Source organism: Elephas maximus, chromosome 7 (genome assembly GCF_024166365.1).
Source record: "Elephas maximus indicus isolate mEleMax1 chromosome 7, mEleMax1 primary haplotype, whole genome shotgun sequence".
Taxonomy (NCBI): Eukaryota; Metazoa; Chordata; class Mammalia; order Proboscidea; family Elephantidae; genus Elephas; species Elephas maximus.
Genome location: NC_064825.1, coordinates 57,010,879 through 57,022,415, shown reverse-complemented (window position 1 = coordinate 57,022,415; position 11,537 = coordinate 57,010,879). Strand labels below are relative to the sequence as shown.

General features: G+C 36.8%; 1 protein-coding gene across 1 annotated transcript; it reads left to right on the top strand.

Moving 5' to 3' along the window:
* Positions 1-9,460: 9,460 nt before the first annotated feature.
* Positions 9,461-10,411, top strand: LOC126079203 (olfactory receptor 52A5). Its single transcript, XM_049890133.1, has one exon. It carries the CDS (start codon positions 9,461-9,463, stop codon positions 10,409-10,411), a length of 951 nt encoding a protein of 316 aa, XP_049746090.1.
* The last annotated feature ends 1,126 nt before the right edge of the window (positions 10,412-11,537 follow it).

Genomic DNA, 11,537 nt, shown 5'->3' with positions numbered 1-11,537 from the left:
TTATTAATATAAATTGCCTCTGAGCACCGCTTTTGCTGTGTCCCAAAGTCTCTGATAGGAAGTGTTTTCATTCTCATTGGATTCTATGAATTTCTGTATTTCATCCTTAATGTCTTCTATAATCCAGTCTTTTTTGAGCACGGTATTGTTCATTTTCCAAGTGTTTGATTTCTTTTCCCTCCTTTTCCTGTTATTAATTTCCATTTTTATGGCCTTATGGTCAGAGAAGATGCTTTGGAATATTTCAATATTTTAGATTCTGCTAAGGCTTTCTTTATGACCGAATATGTGGTCTATTCTAGAGAATGTTCCATGCACACTAGAAAAGAAAGTATAGTTGGTTACTGTTGGGTGAAGTGTTCTGTATATGTCTATGAGGTCATGTTGGTCGATTGTGGCATTTAGATCTTCCGTGTCTTTTTTGAGCTTCCTTCTGGATGTCCTGTCCTTCACCGAAAGTGGTGTGTTGAAGTCTCCTACTATTATTTTGGAGCTGTCTATCTCACTTTTCAATGCCGATAGAGTTGATTTTATGTATCTTGCAGCCCTGTCATTGGGTGCATATATACTTAATATGGTTATATCTTCTTGGTGTATTGTCCCTTTAATCATTATATAGTGTCCTTCCTTTTCCTTTCTGATGGATTTAATTTTAAAGTCTATTTTTTCAGAAATTAATATTGCCACTCCTGCTCTTTTTTGGTTGTTGTTTGCTGGATATATATTTTTCCATCCTTTGAGTTTTAGTTTGTTTGTGTCTCTAAGTCCAAGGTGTGTCTCTTGTAGGCAGCATATAGACGGATCTTGTTTTTAATCCATTCTGCCACTCTCTGTTTCTTTATTGGTGCATTTAGTCCATTCACATTCAGAGTAATTATGGATAGGTATGAATTTAGTGATATCATTTTGATGTCTTTTTGTGTGTGCTGTTGACAGTTTCATTTTCCCACTTAACTTTATGTGCTGAGTAGATTATCTTTATATATTGTCCTTTCCTCATATTTTTTTTTTTGTTGATTTTGTTTCTGCTAAGTCTCATTTTTTTCTTGTATTTTATTTTGATGAGTAGGATAGTTTGTCTCCTTTGTGGTTACCTTATTATTTACCCCTGTTTTTCTAAATTTAAACCTATCTTTTATTGTATCGCCTTATCTTCCTCTCCATATGGAAGGTGGGTGATTACATTTTTTAGTCCCTCTCTATTATTTTGACGTTCTCTTCTTTTATATAGTAACATAGCTGTTACCCTGTTTTGAGCCTTTTTTTTTTTTTTTTTAAATAATCTTGCTTTGTTTTTTTGGATTTCCCTGTCTTGATTGACTTTTGGTTGCTCTGCCCAGTGTTCTAGTCTTCAGTTGCTACCTGATTTTATTGATTTTCTAACCAAAGAACTCCCTTTAGTATTTCTTATAGTTTGGTTTTTACGAATTCCCTAAACTTATGTTTATCTGGAAATGTCCTCATTTTACCTTCATATTTAAAAGACAGTTTTGATGGATATATGATTCTTGGCAGGCAATTTTTTAAATATGTCATCCCATTGCCTTCTTGCCTGCATGGTTTCTGCTTAGTAGTCCTAGCTTATTCTTATTGGCTCTCTTTTGTAGGTGAGTTTTCGTTTATTCCTTGCTGCTCTTACAATTCTCTCTTTATCTTTGGTTCTGGCAAGTTTGATTATAAATATGTCTTGGAGACTTTCTTTTAAGGTCTACCTTATGTGGAATTCAAGGAGCATCTTGGATAGATATCTTCTCATCTTTCACAATATCAGGGAAGTTTTCTGCCAACAAATCCTTGACAATTCTCTCTGTACTTTGTGTTATTCCTCCCTGTTCTGGTACTCCAATCACTCGTAGGTTATTTCCCCTGATAGATTCCCACATGATTTTTAAGGTTTCTTCATTTTTTTAAATTCTTTTATCTGATTTTTCTTCAGATATATTAGTGCCAAGAGATTTACCTCCGAGTTCAGAAATTCTAGCGTCTATTTGCTCAATTCTGCTCTTCCAACATTCTATCGAGTCATCTACTTCTGTGATTTTATTGTTAATCTTCTGAATTTCTAATTGCTCTATGTGTATATTTTTGCACTTATTAAGCTTTTCATCATTTTCCTGAATTATTTTTCTAATTTCATCAATTGCTTTACCTTCGTGTTCCTTGGCTTGTTCTGCGTATTGCCTCATTTCCTTCCTGATGTCTTGATGGGTTCTGTATATTAAACTTTTGTATTCTGGCTCCGATAATTCCAGGAATGCACTTTGATCTAGAAGATCCCTGGATTCTTTGTTTTTAGAGTTTGTTGAAGTGATCATGGTTTGTTTCTTTATGTGACTTGTTATTGACTGTTGTCTCTGAGCCATCTATAAGTTATTGTATTTGTTTATGCTTCCTTACTGTGTCATAGCTTCTTGCTTTTTTTTTTTTTTTTTTGATATACCCAAACGGGTTGCTTGAGTGAGCTAGTTGATTATTTTTGTCTTTGGAGCTCTGACTCCCTGTCCCCAGATGGCTAGAACTGTTTTCGGGTATATCAGTCTAGGAGTCCATTCAACTTTTTTGTATGAATTCAGCTTAGGTTTCCAGGTAGCTGATCATCAAGTGTGTGGTACAGGCTCTGTCCTACAGTCTTAGAGTGGCAGGGGTTATTGGCGTATATACCAGTATCTGACTGCAGCAGACTGTCATGCTCTGAAGAAGGCAGGGGGCTGAGAGCAGACCCCTGAGTGTCTCTGAGGGAAGCACGTCCCTGTTCCCTAGAGCGTGCAGGTGGGAAGGTTCTGCAGATGGACCATGAGAACCCAAAGTTTTTGGTTGTAAGGACTGTGAGGTACTGGTTATCCTTGGGCCCCTGTCGTGGGTGGCTGGGTGACCTGAGTAGAGCTACCAGTCCTTAGGTCCCTGATGTGGGTAGGTGAGGACCTTGTTTAAGAGGCAAGGCAATATCAAAGACCAAACATCCACCCCTTCACTGCACAGCTGAAATGATTGGAGTCTGCCAACAAAGGCCTATTCTCCTGAAATAGGCCCACACAAGTCCACGCAGAGGGGAAAGGTGCTGAAAGTCCACGTACCCTTTAAGCCTGGACAGGAGCCTCTTCTGTCCTGAGCTCCCCCAGTTAGTGGAGCTAGCAAATTATCTTTTCCCCTAAATGCAAATTTTTTCCTTCCCCAAGGCCAGGAGGATGGCTTTAGGTGCTCAACAGGGCCTATCTAAGGCCCAGGGAATTCAGCTGCTGAACTGCCTTGGTGGGGGGGGCGGTAAAATATATCAAGTACTTTGCTTTTGCTGGGAGCACTGTTCTTCTCTGGTTCCAGAGGTGTGAGTAGGCTGTGTGGCTGGCTGCTTCTCTCTGAGGAAACTGCGCCCGAATGCTAGAACCAGCCCACCGCTGCCACCTCTCTGGGAATGGTGCCTGAGGGCTCCCCACTACTCAGGTCCGGTAACTCCTCTCTGCTTCTAAACAGTCTCTTCCTCCCTCTGGCCCTCAGTTCGTTTTCTAAGCTTGCCTTTGAAGCTCAGGGCTACCAGCTTGTTACAGATATACTCCTTTCACTTGTTTTTTCAGGTCTTTGTTGTAAAGAGGGCTCACCGGAAGAATCTGTCTATTCTGCCATCTTGGCTCTGCCCCACAATCAGCTCTTAAAAGACAGTATGAACCAACTCTAGCACACAACTGCTGTCACTCCTACACCATTTTGGTTTTTTAAGGGCTGGATATAATTTTTTGGAAGTTTAATGACTACAGAGGGCAGAAAGCTTTTAAATTCAAAGATAACAGGTCTAATGTTTAAGGCCAGACCCCATGACACAGGACAAAATTCGCTTGACTCCCAAGGAGATCAAACTGTCTCTCAGGCAGATGCAAATAATCAGTCCTGTCAGATTTTTCTTGTATTATGCAGAATACAGAAGGTTTTTCTCTCCCCTTTCCTTACAATGAATTCTTGAATCCCTTCTCTAAGGCACACAAACTTTGTTTCAGCTAACTAAATGCAGGCCAAGGATGGAAGTTACTGGCTGGGGCATTGACTGGCAGTAAATTTTTTGAAAATACTTATCATCATGTCAGAAGCCTGAATATGACTGGGACACTTTGGTGAGAGCTTGTTAAGATACAAGAAAGATTTATGTCATCAAAACTCGTGTGGAAGAAGCTCAGAGAGTGTCAAGTAATTGAGACCCTGAGGTGCACTTTTCAAAGTCCATCTCTTTCATGGATAAAGAAGAAAACAGTGCTTATCATACTGGAATTAGATTACACAAATACTCTTTTTATTTCTCTGTCAGCATATGTCTGTACAATTTTTCGGAATATATCAAGATGCCTATATGAGTCCTAAACCAAAAAACCAAACTCTTTGCTTTCGAGTGAATTCAAACTCATAGAGATCCTCTAGGACAGAATAGAACTGTCCAGTAGGGTTTCCAAGAAGTGACTGGTGGATTCAAACTCTGGACCTTTTGGTTAGCAGCCTGAGGTCTTAACCTCTGTGCCACCAGGGCTCCTGGTAGCTCATTAGTTTTGTAAATAAGTGTAATTAATTTGTTCTGTATTATCTAGGAACACTGTCTTCTCTGAGATATTTTTAAAAGCAGGCTCATTTTGGTTCCCAGTCCCCCTTGCCCGAGGTGGATCTTAAGACCCACAGGGGACTGATGAAAACCTATCCCAGAGGAACATCGTGGAGTACAAAACACTCATCCTTTACTGCCTGAAATGCCAAAAAACAAACAAATAAAAAAATCTCACTGTATGGCCATTACCTATATTTCCACTGTTGATACCTGGTGAGTCTTCAAGCTTAGGATTTTGCACTAAATGTACAAAAATGGAGGACTGGTTTTGTGTTGTTGTTAGTTATCCTCGAGTTGATCTCAATTCATGGAGACCGATAAGTGCAGAGTTAGAACTTCTCCATAAGGTTTTCATGGGTGTGACGTTTTGTAAGCTGATAGCCAAGCCTGTCTTCCTAGGTTCCTCCGGGTATGTTCAAATACCGAAAATTTTGATCACTAGTCGAGCACTTAACCATTTGCACCACCCAGAGTTTCATGGAGAGCACTCATCTCATGTAACTCAACGAATGCTAGGATGATAAAAAGCGACAGAATTACACAGTTTACTGAGTGTTTAAATTCTAGAAAGATTTTGGCTCATGTTATCTTGTGCTTTTCAGAATATTTCTGGATCATGCAATGAAGTACTGGATGACAAACTTTTAGAGGAAATTGGCAAATAGAAGGACCTCTAGAAACCGATATCTGGATTGATCAATTAATGAAAAATGCAGTTGTTTGAAGATTAGGAAATTGTACATGTTTAACCTAGGAAAGATTCAAGGACAATGCTCCTTGTGTCATCAAATATCCAAGGATATTTCTTGGGAAGAAAGGGATACATTTTGTGAATTAATAGCTGGCATTTATTGATAGATTAATGTATTTTATGCTCCCTTCTAAATATTTTAAATGGACTGTGTCATTTAGTTCAAAAATCGCTGTGTAATGTATTTCTATCTTTATTTTACCAATGTTTTTCTAACCTATTTTACCAATGAGGAAACTGAGGTTCTTTGAAGTTTCATAACTTACTCAAGACAATGCAAAGCTAGGCAGTCACATTTTACAGGATGTGAACTCTGATACTTGCTTCAAACCTGCACAAGGAACCATTATGATTCTTGGCTAATGTCTATCATTGGAACTTATATATAAACACTTCATGAGAAAATAAGAGGAAGGCAGTTTGGAACTTAATATAAAGTTACCAATCTGACACTTGGAACTGTGCCCTTGCAAAAGAATGCCCTTGCAAAAGAACTGCAATATGGCAGACTATCTCAGAATAAAGGAAGTTCTCTGCCACTGAAGGGCTTGAGACAGAGGTTGAATGGTCAATATCACAGATGGTAAAAAGAGAAGAGTCTTCTGATTTTGTAGAATGTAGATTAGCTCACTCCTAAATTCCTTAAAATATTTATTCTGAGAATCATAGCCTTTGTCAGAAGTGGAGTTGTAGGTAACACTAACGGTTTAGATCTTATGCTATTGAGAAGTTGCAAATTCCCAGATTTCCTGTCTTGGCTCATTTATTTCAAGGGTTTAAGAAAGTTTTCCTTCCTCTTTTAAACATATACATATACATATTTGTACACACAACTTTACTCCCCTGTTTACCGCTTGTCAGCCAGTCTTATAATTCTCAGTCCAAGAACATTCTTAGTCTCATCTCTCTCAATTTCTCTTACAGATTTTGATTCTTTATTATTCCTCCAAAACTGCCACATAACTTCATAATATCTTATCTGTGCTATCACAAATAGCTTTCTAACAACATTCCCTAAACCTTAGCCTTGCTGTCCTTCACACTTTGACCAAGCTGCTACCAGATCGAACTTTTGAAAGGCTAAATGTTTCCTCCTTCTGCCTTACAAATTTAAAATTATGTGGCTTAGAAAATGAACTTCATATTCAGTCTTCTCTTTTCATTAGCTTCCACTTTTATCATTTTTGCTTATGAACCAATTTATTTTAAAATATGTTTATTGATTCTGAATCCTACTGCATGTTTAATTTTTCTATGATTTTTTTGTATAAGTTGTTTTCTTCATATTCTGTATGTGGGTAATATCTACTAAAGAAAAATCCCCCTAAATAGCCAGTTTAATTCTCTTTTGATTAAAGGTACATAAACCCACAAATTGTTATTTAATTAAGAATTCCCTGCCCCCATAGGACCCTAGAAAAATGGGTTGCAACCAGCTGTGATATAAAGTCCCATCATCCCAACCCCTCCACCACTCTTCCAGGTGACTTTTAGAAAAGACTAGAGAGTTTTTTGAATGTCAAACATGTAGAGGTAGAGAAATCCTGACCTGGAAGAATATCAGACATCATGAGGGTTAAAAATGGAAAATTTTAAGGAAGAAAGATAACAATTTCCTTCACATAATTAAGTCTTTTAGGCTGAAGACAAGCTTTTCTATTTTATTTTTCTTGCAGTTCTGTTTACTTGATTGATTTTTCTCTTTTTGCTTCCATTCCTGTGATTATTTACAATACAGACTTCTGTAGAGCTTCTGTTCGTTCATATGTTACTCTTCAAGGATTCTCCAGGTAAATCATTACTCATGTGGCCATGTTAAATTTCCCGAATTGTTGGCCACTGTATAGATAACATGCTATTGGAAAAGTGATCATGTAATATACTCATACTATGGGGCACGTACTTTATCTTCTGGGAGAATTAAGAAGGAAATATAAGAATAGTACCCATCAGAATCTGAACATGCTGATCAAAATCTTTACTCAACCCAGCCTTATTTAGTTACACCCTAACAGCTTCCAATACCTATAACTCATAATTCTAACTAACTGAATTTTAATAATAAGATCTCAGAGGACAGAGATTTGTTTATTTTGTCCTTTATGGTTCAATATGACATGAAATTTGATTCGGGTAGATTCATCTGTAACAACAATGCATTTTAGTTCTTTTTATTAGAATAATGGTGTAATAGTGCCGGTATCTTAAGCTAAGGAGGTAAATTAACCTAAACTGTTTAAAGTTCTTAAAAGAGGTGATGATATTTAATACCCATTTAATAAATAGTAGGTACTACTTTTTGAATCTCAAGACCTGGGCAAAATGTAGATAACTCATAAATATAAAAAAAAAATAGTGAAATAAATATAGGATGAATAAATTAATTTATGCCTCAATTGTTTTAGACAATACTTGAAACACAGTGGATTTTTAGTAAATTTTGTTCAATAAAATAATTAGAAAATATACTCCTAATTTATGTGTAGTGCTACTACCTTCTGATGCAAAAGCAATCTAGTTTGGCATGCTGTATATTTGCTAAAAGGAAGAGTTCCTGAACAAGGAATCTCAAAAAGGAAAGCCTTGCTCAGAGTTGCGTAAGTTTTTAAGAGAACAAAAAATAAATGCCCTTGCAGAGGACCTGAGTTCAGTTATAGTTATTCTTTTATGTCTCAGAGAAAATCAAAGTTTCTTAGGAAAACAACAATAACAAAACAAAACAAACAAAAAATTGTGTGGAATAACAGAATGATGACTTTTTTTTTTTAATGTTCTCAATTGTTTTAGGACCGCCTCAGTTTCTTTATCCTTTTAATATTTGGCTTAAATGGCTTCAGAAAATGAGTTTTCAAATTCCAAAAGGAAATAAATGTGATTTGTTTAATATTTTATAAAGTCTTGGGTGGAAGTGTTTTTTGAGGCAACAGAAAATGCAAGTTGCAGTGAATCAGCAAGTAAGAAAATCCTTTGGGCTTTGGAAGATGATAATGACAAGCCAGGTGACACTGCACTATTTCCTTGGATAACAGAGATAGAAGGCTGTGGAAGGAACATGTTTTATGTAGTGCAGGAACCTGTGAAGATTGAAATATGGAAATAGCCCTGTGGAAAGTAACACGCAAAAGAAAACTTACACCTAAACAGGTATCATTTTATTTTGAGTAAATAGAATATGGATACGACTGCAAGTAAAAACAAAACAAAAAAGAGACAGTTAACTGTCATTTCAAATAGCTACAAGAAGTAACTAAGGGCTTAGAGAGGTAAAAATGGCTATTGATGGGGAAAGAAAAGAGGACAAGGGATAGGTTGGCACCTGAACTTAAATACAATAGTTGCACACGGGAAGGAAACTGAAATTTCAAACAAGCTCTGAAAAAACTACAGAGGAAAACTCTCATGGATCAAACATTAATGAATTTATTTTCTCAAAAAATACGGAGAAGGTGAAAAAGGTATGGTTAAGTTTTGGAAAGACAATGAAAGTTTGAAAAATTAGATTGAAAGAATTTCTGAGAAGTCTATGAGATAATTTTTTTTTTTTTTTTTAAGATAAGGACTAGGTTATTCAGAAACTAACATGAGGAAACTGTCTAAGGATATGTAAAACTGAAAAATACTCCAGTCAATATTGTCTTCAGATTTTGATCCCGCTGAATGGTTTACCACCACTGTGAATCCTTTATGTCTGGCCTAGGTGTGATATTGTTTTTAAAATAACTTTTAATCTGCTATAAGTGACTGTTTTTCTCCCCAATTGCAATTGGTGAATCACAAAAAATGTACAGGTGATGAATAGAGGGCATGAGATAAAGGGAACCAGTTTGGTCAGCTATCATAAGCTAGAAAGAATCCATCTAGTCCATTTAATTTTGCTCATTGAAAATGATTGGGGAATACACAGATGTAGACCCTGATGTTTGGCCACTCAATGACTCTTGGGAAATGAGATAGAAAATTTGAAAGGAATACTTAGGGTAGAAAAGGTAATATGATACATTCATAATATAGTAAAATATATGTGCCTAAAATAAATTAATTTCTTTTTATTTTTTAAATTTATCAAGTCTTCACAGGGAATAGAGGATGAAAAAGCAGTGTCATGATTTGATTCTACTGATGAAGTTACCATGCCAACTATCAATGGCTCAGTCTTCATGCCCTCCGTACTAACACTCATTGGGATCCCTGGCCTGGAGTCAGTGCAGTGTTGGATTGGGATTCCATTCTCTGTCATGTACCTCACTGCTGTGATTGGGAATTCCCTCATCTTAGCTATAATCAAATGGGAAAACAGCCTCCATAAACCCATGTACATTTTTTTGGCTATGTTGGGGACCACAGACATCGCACTTAGCACTTGTATTCTTCCCAAAATGTTAGGCATCTTCTGGTTTCATTTGCCAAATATTTATTTTGAATCCTGCCTGCTGCAAATGTGGCTTATTCACTCATTTCAGGCAATTGAATCAGGTGTCCTGCTGGCAATGGCCCTGGACCGCTATGTGGCCATTTGTAACCCCTTGAGACATGCCACCATCTTCTCACAACAACTTCTGATTCATATTGGAGTTGCAGTGACACTTAGGGCTGCCATTCTTATAACGCCATCCATCCTTCTTATTAAATGCTGCCTTAAATTCTACAGAACTGCAATCATCTCCCATTCTTACTGTGAACACATGGCCCTTGTGAAGCTGGCTGTTGATGATATCCGAGTCAACAAGATATATGGCCTGTTTGTTGCCTTCACCATCCTAGGGTTTGACATAATCTTTATCACCTTGTCCTATGTTCAAATCTTCATCACTGTTTTTCAACTGCCCCAGAAGGAGGCACGACTCAAAGCCTTCAATACATGCATTGCCCACATTTGTGTGTTCCTTCAGTTCTACCTTCTTGCCTTCTTTTCTTTCTTCACACACAGGTTTGGTTCTCACATACCGCCATATGTTCATATCCTTTTGTCAAACCTTTACCTGTTAGTCCCACCATTTCTCAACCCTATAGTCTATGGGGTGAAGACCAAACAAATTCGTGACCATGTCCTGAGAATGCTTGTCTTCAGAAAAATATCTTGATCATCAGTGGATCCTTCTGGAAAAAAAAAATAATAATAATTCTAAGTAACAACCTGAATATGGTGAAAAGTATCTTCCTTAAATATGTACCTCTGGGAAAAATTCTTCAAACTAAATCTCAGAAGCTTATCACTCAAGAAGATGGTCAACAAGTCATTAAATAACCAATACCTTTGATTGGCTACCTAAATAAGGAACAAAACTCTCTTAAGATGAGATTTCAAATTATTTAAGATCATTTCTAATTTTGGCTTGTCCCTTTATGCTTGGAGTTCCTCTACCATATTACCTAGCTCTACACTGAAAATAAAACTAGAAAGCATAAAGTAGCGTTAGAACATTCAGTAGAAAATATAAGTGAGTTGAGCATTTATAATTTCATCTTTTGCTTAATTGACTGGAAAAAAATAAAAAATAAATACAGCCACTGCTTCTATAGTATTTTCTTAATTTTTTAAAAATAAATATAAGGTACATCCACAAAAGTGAAAAAAAAAAATAATTGTAAAGCAATACCTATGTAACAACCCCCAGGTGAAGAAATTAATCATTGCTAGCATGTAAAACTAGGAGTCCCTGGGTGGCAAAAACAGTTAAGCACTGGGCTAGTAGTTGAAAGGTTGCAGGTTTGAACCCATCCAAAGGAACCTTGAAAGAAAGTCCTGGCAATATACTTCTGAAAAGTCATAGCCTCGAAAACCCTATGGAGCACAGTTCTACTCCGACACCCATGGGGTAAACATGAGTTGAAGTCAACTCAACAGCAACTGATGATTGGTTTCAGCATCCAAAAGCCATGTTTCCTATTATTATCACTCCTCCTAAGGTAATCACTATACTGACATTTAATGTAATTATTTCCTTGTTTTTCTATATACTTTTACCACCTAAGCATACATCAATCAAGTGTATTGTTTTGCCTGTTTATGAATGTTATATAAATGGTACCATTTAATGTATATTCTTTTGCGTTTCTTTTCTTGTGAGTTACATCCAGGTTATTGTTAGTGCCTCTAGTCTATTATAAATATTCTTCAGTTTGCTTGTTTACTTTCTGGGTTGCTCCACTTAGACAGTCGCTACTCCCATGTGGAAGCATTGATCTGATACTAATATTACCTTCACC